The sequence below is a fragment of the Centruroides vittatus genome, unplaced genomic scaffold (assembly GCF_030686945.1).
Source record: "Centruroides vittatus isolate TY-2023 unplaced genomic scaffold, ASM3068694v2 contig_8, whole genome shotgun sequence".
Taxonomy (NCBI): domain Eukaryota; kingdom Metazoa; phylum Arthropoda; class Arachnida; order Scorpiones; family Buthidae; genus Centruroides; species Centruroides vittatus.
The window spans coordinates 1,038,926-1,056,082 of record NW_027122517.1 but is presented as its reverse complement, the minus strand read 5'-3'; the positions used below and the strand labels follow the sequence as shown (position 1 = coordinate 1,056,082).

General features: G+C 37.7%; 1 protein-coding gene across 1 annotated transcript in view; it reads right to left on the bottom strand.

Annotated features, from left to right (window-relative positions):
- Nucleotides 1-15,468: 15,468 nt before the first annotated feature.
- The window catches only part of LOC136981998 (major facilitator superfamily domain-containing protein 6-like), a 34,653-nt gene continuing 32,964 nt past the window's right edge, over nt 15,469-17,157 (bottom strand). Inside the window, 1 exon segment of the mRNA XM_067278430.1 lies at nt 15,469-17,104. Coding sequence (XP_067134531.1) covers nt 17,031-17,104 — 74 coding nt within the window. The 3' untranslated portion in view covers nt 15,469-17,030.

Genomic DNA, 17,157 nt, shown 5'->3' with positions numbered 1-17,157 from the left:
ATTGCCCGTAAAACTTACAATTAACCGACAATTCTTTCCGTTTACTTTAATCGCCGGGTAACGTTTCCTCGTCGTCGTCCGTATATTTGCGAGATGCTTGGCTTTCGCACCCGTATCTGCTCCGCGCTTCTCTATTGTCCGCCATTTTGAACGATAATTTCGTTCGGAATTCACCTTCCACTCGCGTATTATTCCAGTTCTGTATTTACGTTTTCGCTCACCCCAGATACGCCTCTGCGTATCTAATCTAATCATTTTAAGAAATGCTTTTAATTATTCTTCGTTCTGTCGATATCTTTATCGATGCTCGAGCTTCCTGTCCGATTATAAGACTAACATTTCTTCTACGTTATACCCCATTTCGGTGTTTATTTTTCAATATTCGATTAACGTCCTCTACGCGACATTCCTTTCTTTCCGGCCATTAATATTTTAATCGGTTACAGTACTTCCAATTTAGTTTCTTTCTCGTTGTTTTCGTATTCGACTGTGGCAGAGAAATTTAACTGTTTTTATATGTAAACTACTCTTATTGTTATTCTCTCCACATTCGTAACTTCTCTTTCGGAAGTAATTATCATTTCGCACCCCGCTTGCGGTCTTCCGGTCTCGAAATATTTTCCGTATTATTCGATTTCGCAGTGTTGTGAATTTTGTTAATTTAATTAATATATTACGTCCTTCGATAATCAAATTTAATCCCGATTCTTCCCTCGTACGTTTCCTTCTTGTGTGTTGTATAACTAAAGAAAATTATCTCCTATCAAATTGCGAAAAATTATGAATATTACAAAGTATTCTCCGGCTTCTTTGACTTTTACGTTTTGTTTAAAACACTAAAGAATTCGATGCGATACGACTTACGCCATTACCGGGGATTTGGACTTTACTCAAATTCTTCTTTAATTTACAGAAATAATTTACCAGAAAGGGTATTGTTTTCGTCGCGTTAAAATTTATCGGAATAATAATGCAGCCCGGCATCGAGACCGTGTCTCGATACGTAATTGCCGGTCTTTCGAGTGGTATATTTAGAATTTTTTAGGACGATATTAGTTCAAATATAACGGGTTTCTTATTTGAGAAGAAGCGTAATTGGCCGAAGAAGTTCAAACATCGTACTTGTGAAAAGTGATTTTTCTCGCTCCGAGTCCAGTCACGAAACAACCTAAAATTGTGTCGAAATTTAGAAACGAATTTAGAGATAAAATAGAGCGCGGGAGACGATTACCTTCGGACGACATAAATGTAAAGAAAAAGCGAAAACTACGGAAGAGACTACCGGTTAAATGAATTCCAGTTAGCCCTATTCCAATTCGCAGAAATCCGCACTAACGAGTAAAGAGAAGAGCGGGTTGATTTCCGGAAACAACTGCGTTTATGTAGGCCGTATATTGTAGTTATCGACGTTAACAGATGATTGTTTAAAGGTTGCTTTGTTTTAATTAATTAAAAAATGACAAATGATTTGTAATTAAAAACGGTTAAATAGAAAAGAGCCATATGGGGGACAGAAGTACGTTTTATGCTTATTATTTAAACTGAATACGGAGACAAAACTAGTAAGTTCTCAACCTGGTAGGCGATATTTGTTGTGAGTATTTTCTGTTTATCCATAATTCTTTACTACTACTTATTATCGTTGTAAAATGCTGCTCGAATGCTCTGCCGACATTAATATGGCCTTTTAACGCGTTTGTCACGGGTGCCACCGCCTCGTTGCCGATGCGGCGAGTGGTCCCGGTCCGAACCCTTTATTCTCGTCGACTATTCCTAAGGAGTTGACACGGAATAATATTAGGGTGTCGCGCTTAATTGTTAGTATCGGTAAGTCGGTTGTTCTTTGCTCGGTAGAAAGAATATTCACCACGTTTCTTTAGATGTTAGGCTACTCTGTTTATCGCTCCTTGCGCGACTTAAACGGTGTTCTCTCCTAATATAACACTTTTTAGAATTTATCTTACAGATTTTAAACCGAATTACAGTAGTTTCGGTTTTCTTTTAGTCGTCCCGCAATTAAATCGACGTGTTAGTCCACGATCGAAGCGACGGTTTGTAAAAAACAATGCAAACTCTGCGAGAAGTAGTTTTAGCAAAGTTTCAAGCATTTTCGGAAGTATCGCACTAGGCGTGTGGAAGTCTTTTCCGGAAAGGTAGCGCCTTTATGAGAATTGGGCACCCATTTCGTCACTAGAGGAAACATTTCATCAATTACGACATTATTTTTGTATCTTTCGATACGAGCGCCGAGCCAACCTTTTTCCGATATCCACGTTGGGTTCCGTCGGAATACATAACGTAAAATTTCGTGCACTAAGGGGAGCTCGACTTTATTCGTTTGCCGATTTAATGTAGACCTACTTATATTTTCTTACATAACCTCTACGTGGCAAGGACCGTAATATCGGACGTCGTGATACCGAGTTATTGTTAGTAAATTGCTAATAATTAAAAACACTAAAAGAAAAGAAAAAACTGTCTTATTTAGATTTTTAACACGTAAAATGTTAGAACCAAAACACATTTTAAAATTAAATATGGAGGATTGGCCCAGATACCGGCTTGGCCGGGGAAAGTGACGGGTAGTGGCTGTCCGGAATCGGTCCATTCGTTCTCGCTCGATACTCGAACAATTCAATTCGATTACATATATTATGAAAGTAGAATATTCAAACGAATACAGATCTGTATTTATTTAAAATATGGATCATTCGAAGACGCGTCTGTGAGTAAACGCGTGCACGTATTCCGTGAAATACCGGAGCGAAAGTGTAGCCTAAGGTTTGAAGCCGGTTGGCATTTCTTCCGCCACCCGGGCGGGTGGCAATAGACGCGTTATAGACCAACGATCGTTCTTTTTGTCGCAGTCGTCCGCCGACCGTAAACCCCGAACTTTTGCACCTCTGGCGGGCGTCGTGCCGCGTGTGAGATCGTGGGTGTTCGGTCGAACTCGGATTAATTTATCTTTGAGAGTCGATTTGTACGCGAATACTCGTCAACCCCTTTCGATAGTCGTCGGGTCTCCCGCCACCGCTTAGTTATACTCGCGAACTCGGAAGCGTTAAATCTAACTTATCTTCCGAGTGGATGAAGGTTTTAAACGAACTTTAACCGGAACTCGGAGGGTTACTTTCGAGTGTTACGTGGGCCGACGAGGGAGTTCGGTTCCGAAAGGAATCGACCGAGAACTTAAAATATAAACACATTTATTTAAACAAAAAAAATTAATGCAAAAATATGGAATTTGTTCCATTTCTAAACATTATCAATTACGAAGACAAAAATATTCCACGCGAAAACTTCGTATCCTATCCACTACCTTATACCTATTCCCTAGAGAGAGAGAGTTTACGTACATAAATTTATATTATCCGACGTCCATACAATCGCACCGAGAGTCGAAATGTCGGTGGGATCGCACACTCGGAGTGTCGAGAGGTCGACTATTTATCCGTCGGACACGTTTAATCCAAAACGGGAACGGCTAAAACCTCGATGTACGGTACTTAGTAGAGTAGCGCGACTAGAGGCGAGGCTAGAGCCAGAACTACCTTTTTGGGAAGATCCGAGTGTCCTTCTTTCCCAGTCAGACGAAGTCGAGCGTAATTTTTCCATCGAGTTAAAAATTTAAAATAATATTTTAACAAATATTTCTCCTAAATCCCAGATTCTCACGCGCGGCACATCCGTCCCGGAGTTCTGCTTTCCGGTGTCGAGTGCAAACTACGAACATTGTAAATTTTTGACTATATTTTTATCGGTGTTATTCGTCGTGCTTTAAAGATTATCTTTTTCAACTAGCTTACAGAATAGGTCTAATCGTAAACGTTTGCCGGGAGTCATGGATGGAGTCGCCGTCTTGGTCGCGAAAGTCGCCGTGTTTTTCCTAGTTGCGGGTAAGTTATTCCGTAATATAACGTGTTATAATAACAGAGATTTTCCAACGGATCGACGAGAAGACGTCTTCCGTAAAATCGAAACCTAGAAAACAGAGGACTGTAAGAAACTACGTAATTCCCGTCCGTATTTTACGACGAAATGTAGACTGTACGTCAAACCGACGCGGTAAAAACAAAAGACGAAGCGATTACCGATAAATTACAAAATTGCAACGAAAACGACGGTAATTCCGAACGACGAAATTGAAAGTTGGAAAAACCACACGAAAACGGGCTTTTTTTTATAAGGAAAATAAAAGTTTAATTGGTAACTTATTTGCCGGTAATATCAAAGCACGCTTTGAGAATTTAACAGAGTCTTTTTCTGACCAACTCGGTGGTTTTAATAACAAACTCTCGGTCTTATTACTAATTTTTTACGTCATCGAAGGGGCGCGGCAGGTTACATTTACTCATTGTCCAGAAAAACACCCCAAGTTTTGCAATTTATGCTCCATAAGAGATTCGTCCGATAAGTTAAAGTTTTCCCGAAGATCGGTGTCGCTCGAAACCGTTATTTGAATTTTTTACCGCGTGTAATATGGCTTAATCGTTTAATTAGTCGAATGATTTAATAGAAGACGGAAAGACGTAACGGGCGTAAAGTGACGGTTGGCAAATTTAAGCGCCAAATTAAAAAAAAAAAAAAAATGCATCCGCTTACAATTATTTGTCGCTATTAATTAATAGACAATATTTTAAAATAACTCGGTAACTTTTATTTTTCAGGCCAATTTATTTCGGTCTCTTCCGAAGATACGACCTACGAACACGTTACGCTTAATGCTCGCTATCCGAACGGTTCGAGTTTATCCGGGTTCATCCCTTGCTCGTGGTTCTGCCCCATCGCCTGCGTAATAGGGTTTGATGGCTTGTGCACCGACTGCGAATGTTCCTCTTCGTACGCGCCCGTCACCGCAGGTACTACGTTTTAATACCGCATTTGCACGCCTATCTCTTCGCTAGTTTGGTTAAAATGTAAAAGCGGAGATACGAAAAATAAATTTGTCTGCAACTTGAGTTTTTATGTAATAAAAAACAAGAAATTAATAAATTCTGTCGGTTGGATGAAATTAAAATGCTTATATAACATTTGCATTTTACCATATAAATACGTAAAGCCAGGGTCTTCGAGATCTTTATTCTCTTTACCCGGAAAGAGATAAAACGATGTCGCCTAAGGGTGCCACTTTGCGGACACCAGCCAGCGAAATACGTGGCGAGACGCGATAAATATTAAACCCTGCCAGAACCAGAAATTCGCTCGCGCTGGCTTCTCGCTTGCGCGTGTTTTTCTTTACGAGAACTATATCGCTCGCTACTAAATTCGCGTTTGCATAGTCGCGCCCTAATACTACGTTCGCACGCAATCCACGGCTCACTTCGATCTCCATTTACCTACGATCTGGATTGTGACTGTCGCCAGTGGTGATATTCGGCGGGTTCGCACAGGTTCGGCCGAACCCGTTGTTAAAATTTTCGGTTTCCCGAACCTTGTTAAACACACGGAACATTTCTCAGTGGGTTTGTTTTTTTTTAAATATATCAAAATATGCGTATTATACTCTGTAACACTACTAAACTAGAGCCTTATACCCCGTTCGCACCGAGCATTTCAATCTAGATTGTGAGCGAGGTCGGGGACTATGCCTTGGTGCAATCCCTCTCGACCGTTTCAATCGAGGTTTAATCGCGATCGATTCGAGAGAGTTCTCGAAAGTAGATCCAGTCATAAGAGAGATCCCAGAATGACACGCGCGCGAGATAATACAAGATGGCTGTCGAAACACTTGTCGCGCTATGGACAGCGAAAGAAAAAGTATAATGTAACTCGAGAGATGATGACACGTGTGTATTTGGAGAAGCGCCATTTCGCGGTAAAGATTACCCCTGCCTAAAAATAAAAAATAAAAAAAAAAAAGAAAAAGGTCGACAGCCCTAAAATATTATCGTTACCTGCCCTTCACCCACGGCTCGTTACGTTCCAAGTACGCCACTGATTGTTAGATATACGGTTGCAAGAAAAGGTATTGTATTTATTTCTATTCAAAACTTCCATTTCGTTTGTCGGTGATTGTCAGGGAAAAATTTTCTGCTAGCGAAACCCCTTGTTAAATATTTCGAATATCACCACTGACTGTCGCTAGTCGAACGTCGCGCTGTTCGCACGGGCAGTCCGCCCGAGAACAACCCGGCTATTACACGCGATGATAAAACTGACATAACTACGCGGTAAGTCGCGAACACCAACAAACAAAATGGAAGTTTTAGTTAGAAATAAATACAGTACTTTTTCTTGCCATTTATCTAATAATAGACACATGTCATCGTCTCTCCAAATACAGTATCTTTTTTGTTTCTCTCTCGATAGCCCGACGCGTGTTCCGTCGCCATCTTGTATTTTCTCGCGCGCGTGGGATTGTGGGATCTCTCTTATGACTGGATCTAGTTTCGAGAACTCTCTCGACTCAATCGCGATTGAACCTCGTTTCGGTCGAGATTGAAACGGTCGAGGGAGGTCGCACCGAGGCATAGTCGCCTAGAGCCCTATATAAACAGAGTATGGCCACTCTAACGTATGGACGCCATTTTGAGGCCAAAGTTGCAGTGTCACAGTACTGCTTAGCATTTAAACGAGCAATGTTAGTTAAAAACAGAAATTAGATTCAGAAAGAAGTCATATTAAGTTAAACATTTTTAATTATTATGTTCGGAATAATTGTAGTTTATAAGTGATGGACAAAATATATAACAATAACGGGGCTTTTTTTTTAAACTCTTTCCGCCCTGTGGGCACTAAGAGGGCCTATTTTAGTAGGCCCATTATGGGTTTGGCCAGGCCCACAATGGGGCGACCGGGTGGTGAGAGACGGACCCGACATATCCGAACGGACCACCCCCCGAAAAATTCCTGGGGATTATTCGACCCGTTCGGATTCGATCCCGGTCCCCCAGAGCGGTAGGCTGCCACCTTGACCGCTCGGCCATCCGGCCGTCACAATAACGGGGCTAGAAGCAAAAAAGTGAAAATATTTTTTAAAAAAATTATATTTAGTGGATCACATTTATTCACAGCACTATCGCGATATAAATAATCTGAAAAATATGTATTTAAATTTAAAAATATAGTAACTAAAGACAAAAATTATAAAAAAAAATCAATAAAGTTTATTTTTCAACAAGAAAAACTCGAGTAACATAGTGTAACGTAGTAACAAATAGTGATTCTCTGCATTTTTTGCAAGAAATGCAGATAATTTCTAATTATCGATCATTTATTAATAAAAAGGGTAATTTCCCCGTTACGGGGGGTGTTCTGTAGTCGCCTTTACAATGTCCGTAAAGAGGGAAGAGGCAAGCCTTGTTCAATTAACATTTCGTAGCCCGATCTTCCACAAGCAAATTTTAACTGCGGAGCCTTTCTTGTTGTATTATTTTGCCATTTTATTTTCCGTGTTGACACGTTTCCGAGGGCTGTTATTTGATCGGGATTGAAAATTAATTTTATGTTTGTACTCTGCGTGTTGACTCTAGACTTTAATTTTCTTATCTCTTCATAGAGATCCTTATTCTTTTCTGCACTCTATGCACTTAATTCTATGTAATGCATTATGCAATTGAGATTACAATTCATTAATTTTGTTTCGATTTGGTGACGGTGGCTGGCTAACAAGATTACCGGAGTCTCGAAATACTGGACCGGATGTCTCATTGTCTTCATCTTCATTCGTGCTTTTACATTCTTCAGCATTTTCTTCAAAAAGAATCAAAGTATGCAATAAAAAAATAGAATATTTAATAAGAATATTTTAAATTTATATTATAAATATACCTGTACTGGGCTGCGTAGATGTCATAGGAGATAATTTGTAGCGTAACTGTGGTCCAAGGTCGGATCTATACGCTCACAATTGTTTCTATGCCCTGTTTTTGATTCGGAGCATCTTCTCTTAGGTGCAGGCCTGTGAGAAAAAAGTGTAGGACGGCATCGAGCTTCGGCAATCTTCTTCCATCCTTCCTGTGATTCTCACGCCGATCTTTCTCAAAATGAACCGATGAGAGTTAATTGTAAATATTCACATCACTAAACCAATATACTTATAAAGGTTAGAATGTGTTAACAGACTTAATACTCTTTAGCTTTAGTTTATTAATGTGCGATGTACAATTAAATAGGTAGGCAAAGCGGAAGTCCTTTCTCATAAAAATTCTGACAAAGTAATGCATGTTTTCCAGGAATCCATAATTTCTTATTTTCATCCAGCCGGTTTACTTTAATCGCCAATGCTTTTTTTTCCTAGCTTTATCACTTGGAAATCGATGCAGTTTGAATTTAGGAGCTCTATTTTGAGCAATTAATGGCCGATCGACCCGGCACGATCTATTTTTATGTGGTAGCTTTAAGAGCGATATAGATGTATCGATAGATCTAAAGGCTAAAATAATAATTTCTGACGTCAGTATAGCAAAGTAAGAACTAACTCGATGTTTAGAATCTATTTTAGATTGGAACTACCCGGTATATAAAGTTTTCAATCCTGTTATTTATCGTAATAAATAGCTGATTGACACTCCCTTGCCATAAGCGGGTCGGAAGCTGGCCTCGTAACGGCGTCCACAAACCACGTGATCGGCAGTAGCCAATCATATTTTGACCCCCCAGTTGACCATACTCTGTTTATAGAGGGCTCTATAGTCGCCGACCTTGGTCACAATCTAGGTTGAAATGCTCGGTGCGAACAGGGTATAACACCACAAAACGGGACGTCGGGAGATAAAAGACGGGGTGTTTCGCTTCCGGAAACTGGGCGTGAAGTTGGTCGAAGGACTGCCGAATCAAGGAAAAATGTGTTTTCGCTCCCGCGGGCAAGTACAATTATTTCAAAATGTGCAAATTCTGTAGCGTTCGAAAAGCTTTTGCTTATACTGAACCAATTAATATAAGCAAACAATATAAACAAAAACCAAGCAAACAGTGTTTCCAGCGAAATAATCCTTGCAACACGCTCAATGGGAAAAAGACATTTTTATCTTTCTTCAATTCACTCTTACTATTTTAGTCGATTTTTTTGATACGTTCGACCGACAATGGCGAAAAATGAAGATTTTCACTCGGTTCCTAAGAAAATTATCGAAAGAGATACAGTAAGAAACCCAAAAACGGCCTAACGTGTCAACCGGTTTTATGCTTTAGAGTGGATCGTCGATGGCGAACACAGAAGTTAATCGCACCTGGAACACCTGGAACGCAGTATATATATATAGTATGTTATGGACAAAGTGATTAATACGGGTATTATGAATAATGACCAACAAAATCGGGCATTGTAATAAGATTTCAATAGATTTTAGATAAAACTAGTTTTAACTTTTAACATTAGTTAAAACTAATCTTAGCTACATAAATATGTTTGGGGGAAATAAATAAAGTTATGTATAGTGATTCGGGGGAAGATGCCTAACATTATGCTTACGAAGGAAATTATAGAGATAATCTGGGTTTTGGACCCTCTAACGAAAATATCATATTCTAGAGCATGTTTTTACAAATAAAACTTTGGAGTATATGAAAAATAATTGTATATTGTGTTTGCAATGACGACTTTTTCAACTGTCTGGCATTTTAGGCATCTCACCCCAAGTATCCGGGTGAGATGCCAAATGCCATTAGGGTAAGATACCAAATATAATTGTATATAAATTAATTTTCGAATATCTTAACCAAATTTAATTTATTGCATAGGTAATACAAAGTACAGTACTTCATAGTAAGTATAAAGCCTGGACTCCACATTACCTGAAAACAGAAACTCAGAAACAGAACTGAAACATGCTGCGTTTTCATTTCAGTTCCGTTTTCGTTTTACCCCTTGACGCTACTAGCATCGAAATGAACGTTACGTGGAAATGCGCCATCTGTTGATCGGTTCTATAATTGTCGTAAAGAGTCAAACACGGACGACGCTACGGATTTCACCATGCTTTCTCTGCATTTATCAACAACGAAACTGTTAATAATCTTTGAATTATTTACATTTTTTGTCGTACAGACATCTGTATTTTCTAACTTCTTCGATGAATAATTTCAAATCTATTTGTTTCTTCGTCCTTTTCGCTGCACTTACCGCCATTACGACAATCAAACTACACGTGACTACGTGTCACAAATCTTTGCGTTTTTATTGGTTGCAGCACGACAGAAGCGCGGAACGAAAACGGAAAAGTTAAATATTTTTAAACTCTGCTTTCAGTCTTGTTTCTGTCCAACTGAACGTTCCAAAACTGAAAGTTCTGGAACGTCAGTTTGGCTTTCAGTTTTACGATTACGTCGCGGATTACGGTAATGTGGAGTCCAGGCTTTACAGTGCAGTATAGGTATTGTTAAGTTTCCGCCCGTTCTAACGTGCTCTATAGCTAGCTGAAAGCTTCTTTCAGTCCTAAAACCTTTTTGAGAAGTTTTTATATAATTTCTATGCGTATCCTGCAACAAAACGAGAAAACAAAAATTTATTAAAAGTAGGCATATTGGAATTCAATTAACAAAAAATAGGCATGTTACCCCATGAAAAATGTGGCATCTTTTCCATTTATCGGGGTAACATGCCTACGTTGTACGTGTTCTAGCATGTCTGATCGGGATCGGCGGTAACTCACAATGGAAACTTTAGAACCTTAACTACATCACACATTAATTCCGCAATTTTTAATAAATTGTATTTTAACTTTTAGTTTTAAAATGATTCTAGAAACATTTCGCAACGAAAACTTCGTTCTTATCTCGCTTTTATTCTTTTCGGATGTAGAAAATGAGATAACGGTAGACAACTACGGCTTTCCGCACTCGATATTGGCCCAACGATTCATCGTACAAACACGTGACAGTATCTGACGTCACCGTTTGAAAATATCAAAATGTAGCCATCTTTCCCGTTTACCATCTTACCCCGAATCACTCTATATGTTGCAGTCAAAACCAGTTTTTAGTTAGAATGCGTTTTAACTAGTTTATACTGGATGTCTTTGTTAAAACTAGTTAAGTAACGCTACATCAGCGTGTAGTCGGAACGAAGCTGCTCGCACCTTTATTTTCTAGATTATGAGGGAAAAAGAAACACAGAATCATTCGTTCTCAACAATATATTTGATTTCTATTGGATCATTTAAAGGTACAAATATAAGGTCGGAATAAGCCATTAATTAATTGCTATGCCAACGTTTCACGAAATTCTGTCCGTCACTACGGGCCTTGGACTTACAGATTGACTCGTAGCGATCTTTATTGTAACTCTTTAAAAATACTGAGTCAGTTATTTTTTCACTCGACTCAATGCGACATAGGTAAGACCGATAGCTGTCTCTTTTTTCCCTATATCTATTTTGATTTTTGGAAGAGTTAATCCCTGTGATTTATGTATAGTCATCGAGTATGCTAAGGTAAGGGGAAACTGTCTACGAGATCGCGATATACTGCCGTCGTTCGAAGAGCGTATTATGGGGATTATTGGAAACAGATTACCGTAGATGAAAGGTCCCCGATAACTATCGAATTCCACTAAAATAAACAGAGGAAGAGCTGGAGGGCGAACATTAGGAGCATATTAGGGTGGGCCAACGAAAACGAAACGGCAGAGTGTTCGTGTTCGTCCAAGCAAATTGCTCGGACAGGTCGATTTTATTCTCGAGGGGACATCTTTTGCAATAAAGTTTTTGCGATTCTGAATACAACAGACAACAAAAAAATTTTAAAAACTCATTTATTTTGTATTAACTAAAAAAGCATTTATTTCGAAAAAAAATGTTTGTTTAGTTAATATTAAGATTCGCAAAAATTTTATTGCATAAGATGTTTCCTCGAGAATAAAATCGACCTGTTTCGATAAATCCTTCCGGATCTATTCTAGTTCTTTTCCTAGTAGCCACGAGAAAACGTACACAAAAGCTCGTTTTCCGCCATTTTCGCACCGCGTCGCAATGACCTAGATTTCACTGGCTTCTGATTGGTGGATGGTACCGTTTTACGGCCGTGTTCGCTTCGAAAGTCGAACACTGCTCGACTCGCTTTTACGTTGGTTTTACGACCTGCTCGAGAGTAAAATATTATGGTCACGTGATTTAAAGCTTTTACGGCGACAGGTTTTACGGCCGTTTTTACGCTAGTGGAGTCGCTGCCTAAGTGTTTGTTATTGCGATAGTGCAGTTAAGGAAAGGATTATGTATTTACAAAATTTACTCTTAAACGTGATTATTATAAGCTCAATTTGAAAGCTTCAAAAATTATAAAATGAAGTTATATTCTTCGTATTATTTTATATTTGGTTTATAAGTTTCGCGTACAATACATATATGTTACCGGCAAAACCCGATTTTACGCCAAACTAGTTTAGAATTATTATTCAAGTATATGAATGATTAAATATATTAATGGTTAATTTAAGTTCATCATAAAACACAAATAAGTTCATTTTTAATTTTAGTTTGATTTTAAAATTTATTTTTATTATTTCGTTTGAATTTTTGAAAATATTTTCGAAAGTTGATTACCTTTAAAAGTGCATGGCTTAATAAATAAATAAATAAATAAATAACAAATTGATAAGTGCTGATTAGCTTATTTTTATTTTATAGTTTTGTACAAGTGTTGTGTCACTTCTAATCAATACCGTTTTTGGTTAATGTTACCCTAGGTATCGAAGATGGCGGCTCGTCTCCGATTCCAGCGATCAGAAGACAGGGAACAGTGGGGACGCGCGTTCTAACCTAACCTAACCTATTCTAATAAATTACCATAATTATTAGCAACCAAATTATTAGAATAGGTTAGGTTAGGTTAGAACGCGCGTCCCCACTGTTCCCTGTCTTCTGATCGCTGGAATCGGAGACGAGCAGCCACCTTCCATACCTAGGGTAACATTAACCCCGTTTTTTATAATTAAGTACACTATGTTTGAATAAATATTGTTCATCTAATTGATTGCCTTTTAATTTAATTTTAACCATTAATCTACTTGAATAACAATTCTAAACTAGTTTGGCGTAAAATCTGGTTTTGCCGGTAACATATATATTTTTGTGAAACTAATTGGAATATTTAAATCGTCATTTTTCAGAATCTGAATTTCAAACATTATTTTTGTAACAAAACATGTTACAGTGCAGTTTCCTTGTATAGACTTCAATATGGCATCGTATTATATATCGATCAGATTAGATCTGTGATTTTATTTTGTTCGGATGTCTCTTATTTATTTGTATCTGCCAGTTACAAGATGCACCTTTATTACAGTTTCATAATCGATAAATAAATGTTTGCATTCTAAAACATTGTATTTTATGTTTAATGTTGATGTTAAAACGGGAAATTTAAGTTCTATTATTTTTAAAATTTTGTACATTAAAAATAATAATAAATTTAGTTTGTTTATTTACATTCAAAATTGTTAAATGGAAAATTTAAAAAGATAATTTTAACTGACGTAGGATATATATGCAAGTTATTTTACATTACAATTGGAACCTCTTATATATAAAATTTGGTTAATGTTACCTTAGGTAGCCAAGATGGCGGCTCGTCTCTAATTCCAGCAAGGAAACAGTGGAACTCACGTTGTAACCTAACTTAACCTAACCTATCCTAATAAATTACCACAATTATTAGCAACCGAATTATTAGAATAGGGGCAATTTATTAGGATAGGTTAGGTTAGGTTAGAACGTGCGTTCCACTGTTTCCTTGCTGGAATTAGAGACGAGCCGCCATCTTGGCTACCTAGGTACACATTAACCCAAAATTTTATAGATTTACTTCATAAATTTAGTTTAAGCGCAGTTTTTGTGTACTTATAAAATTATTATTGTATTCTGAAAGGGAAAAGTGTTCTGGAACACTTTTCTTAAAAGTGTTCCAGAAAACACGTAAAGTGTTTTTAAATCGTTGCAGAAGAAGTGTTGTTACTGTTCTTAATAAGAACACTTTTAGTTTTTATTTACACATTTAGCACACATTCGAAACGTTATCCGAGCACATTAAAAAAAAATGTCACGAAAATGATAATTTTGTGATCAAAAAGTAGAAAAAGCGTTCCGAAACACCTTAGGAATGTAACCCCTTTTCCAACTTGTCACCGGAAAACGCCACAACGCGAATCTCGCCGACCAAATAGCCAATTTTTTAAAATTAAAATTTAACTACAAATAGAAATAGTGTTTATTACAGGAGTATACACAGTTCATACATAAATGAATTTCCACCTTTATCAAAATTCATTATTGATACATTAGCTTCATTTCTGTGCCGCAAAATTCGTCATTTTCGGAACTCGTCATCTTTTCAGTCCACATTAATTCCAGTTCGCTGGACTCTACTATATATAATAAGTTTATCAAATTCATATTTCAAAGTAGAGGAATAATTTTTAAAGAATACATTATTTTATTTTTCAGTCTCAGTGAGTCAGTCAGTTAGCGAGGCCGACGTTGCTTCATTATATTACTCTGCAGTTTTTCTTGTATTAAACAATGGAATTATGGATTTATCTCATGAAAAAGTAATTTCAATTTTTTTAAAAGTAAGCGAGTTGAGGGAACATTTATCGACAAGCTATTTTATATCAGTTTTCACCAAGTTTCATTTTTTTCACATACGAAAATATGACGACGACACCCGTATCGTCATAACTATAACTACATTAGAGACTTTTTTCACGCGTAAAACTCTTGTATATAAATAGAATCGCCGAGTAGAAAAATATGACGACAGAAATCAATAATTTTTTCGCTACAACTCTAAAATAAACCGACTCATTGGCACGTTATAGCCGCGCTACCGCGTTTCCCCGAAAATAAGATCTAGTAGAAGTTTTGCCGAATTGCTAAATATAAGGCCTTCCCGAAAAGTAAGATCTAGCAAAGTTTTCATTTGGAAGCATGCCCGCCGAACAGAAAACCAGAGCGTGCAGCTGCGATTCTTTTTAGACTGTCACCGTTATCCCCTACCTTCACCGTCCGTTGCAGAGCAGCAGCGGGCGGGACACGAAGACCGTCACCTACCACCAACCCCGATGGTCCCTTTTGCGGCCGTCACTCGTAAATGTGCAGGCAAGGCATCGAGAGGTCCGTCGCCTGCCGCCATACCGTACGCCGTCCCTGCCGCGCCGTACCAGTGTGCAACGGTGAGCTCCCCCGGTGGCCGTAAGCCGCCATACCGTACGAAAAATAAGACATCCCCGAAAATAAGACCTAGCGCGTCTTTGGGAGCGAAAATTAATATAAGACACTGTCTTATTTTCGGGGAAACGGGGTAATTGAAAACGGCGCGTGGTAATCGGTTTGGTAGCCACGCGTCATCATTTTAGCAGCGTGAAGACTTCGGATTAATTAAAATAGGATTCGTAACGTTCCACCAGTAATTTGACTTTGACTATACCGTGATTCTTTACCTTTTGATTTTATTATCGATATAATTAGAAAACCCGATCGGCTTCGTAGTTTTCACCGAGACGGTATCTCTCGTCGCTAATAACAACAAAGTATATCATTCGAAACAGAAAAATATATTTATTTTTCAGTAATAAAATATAATAAAAATCTGGCCCTTTATCTACTAATCTTGTATATACATAGTCTACATATATGTAAAATTATATACAGAAATCCACGTTAATACATACTCGGATAAAACAAAGACATAACTTACTCTAGCGACACACATCGCGCATTGAATTTTTTGGTCCCGCGACACTCGATGCTAGAATGCATTACGTTCGCTCGGATTTAAGTAATAGAGTTTGCGATAAAATTCGCGATACTTCGATAAATGACGTGGTCGAAACAGACTCCGTTAGTTACCGTCCTCTATCGAAACAAAATTTATCGAAATTGCTAAAGATAAACTTTTCCAGTTTAGTTTTTTCGATTATCTGTAGCGAATCGCAGTTTTTGGGGAAGTTATTAGTAACATCGACATATATTCAAAATGTCGGTTGTCGTTACGCGAAGGTCCTTCTTTCTTCCGTTTCGACGATGACTTTTTAACGAAATTTGCGTACAGTTCCCTAACGAAACCGAATTTTTACTATCCAGGCTGTTATATATAACAGAGGGCGATCGGTCGAAAAATAAATCCCCCGAGATTTTTACGTTTTCGACTCGGAACCACAAAAAGTCGAGAAATTCAAAAAATTGAAACTTTTTTCTGTGCGTTTGGGTGTTGTGGGTGGAAGGTACGGTTTTATTTACTCAGTTCGAAGCTTAGTAACTTCGCTTTTTACCAAATATTTTGAAATTTTGAAGAAAATTGTATGTTAGGGGCAACGATGCTATTAAAATTTTGGTGGTTAAAGGTCGAGGGAATGGAAAAAGGAGGGGAGTCACTCGTCACATCTCCGGATCGGATTTAATTAATGAAGATTTTACTTTTTATTTGCATTTACAATTGTTTTTGTAAAATTCATCTCTACCCCAAAATTAAGTTTTTGTCATTTTATAATAATTAATAACATTAAAAGTTTTTCAAACAAAATCATATAACAAATAGCACCGCGCAAGATTTTAAAGTTTGGCCGGGAAAGTTAAGCGACTCTTTCCTGGATTTTTAAGATTTCGATTCGGGTCTACGTAGTTCGAAATCAAATCTTGGAGACTGAATGTGTACCGTACTTTTCAATCGTTTCGAATATTCGATAATTTTCGGAACCTAGAACTTCCGCCACAATTTGTTTGGCGAACTTCCTACGATGACGGACAGCTTTGGTAACGTTAATTCGGCAGTTACTATTTGTATTTATTGTAAAATCTTTGTTTACGATGGGCGGAACGATCGCGACAAAAGTAGAAATTAAGAATAGATGAAACGTGGCAATGTATCGACTCGAACGGCTTCTATTAACGACGCTAAGAAATATTTCAAAACAGACGATCCTGTGGATTACAAATTTCTTCGATTGAAATGTCACATTGTACTGGATATTATTGGAAGTTTGGTCTGTGCGCAAAACTTCTAGATATAAATTCTTCTCGTTCCAAAAAATTCTCGAGACGATATTTATGGTACAAAAGCAGTTGTCAAAAATAGCCGGGTACGTGTCATTTGAACCGTTAAAATTTTTCTTCGTTTGTCAGCGAAGACTTTTTCTCCGAGATTTCTACTTTCGATAATTCTTTTTCCGTTACTGTTTATTGAAATACATTAAAATTAAAATTAAGACATAAAATTATTACTAAT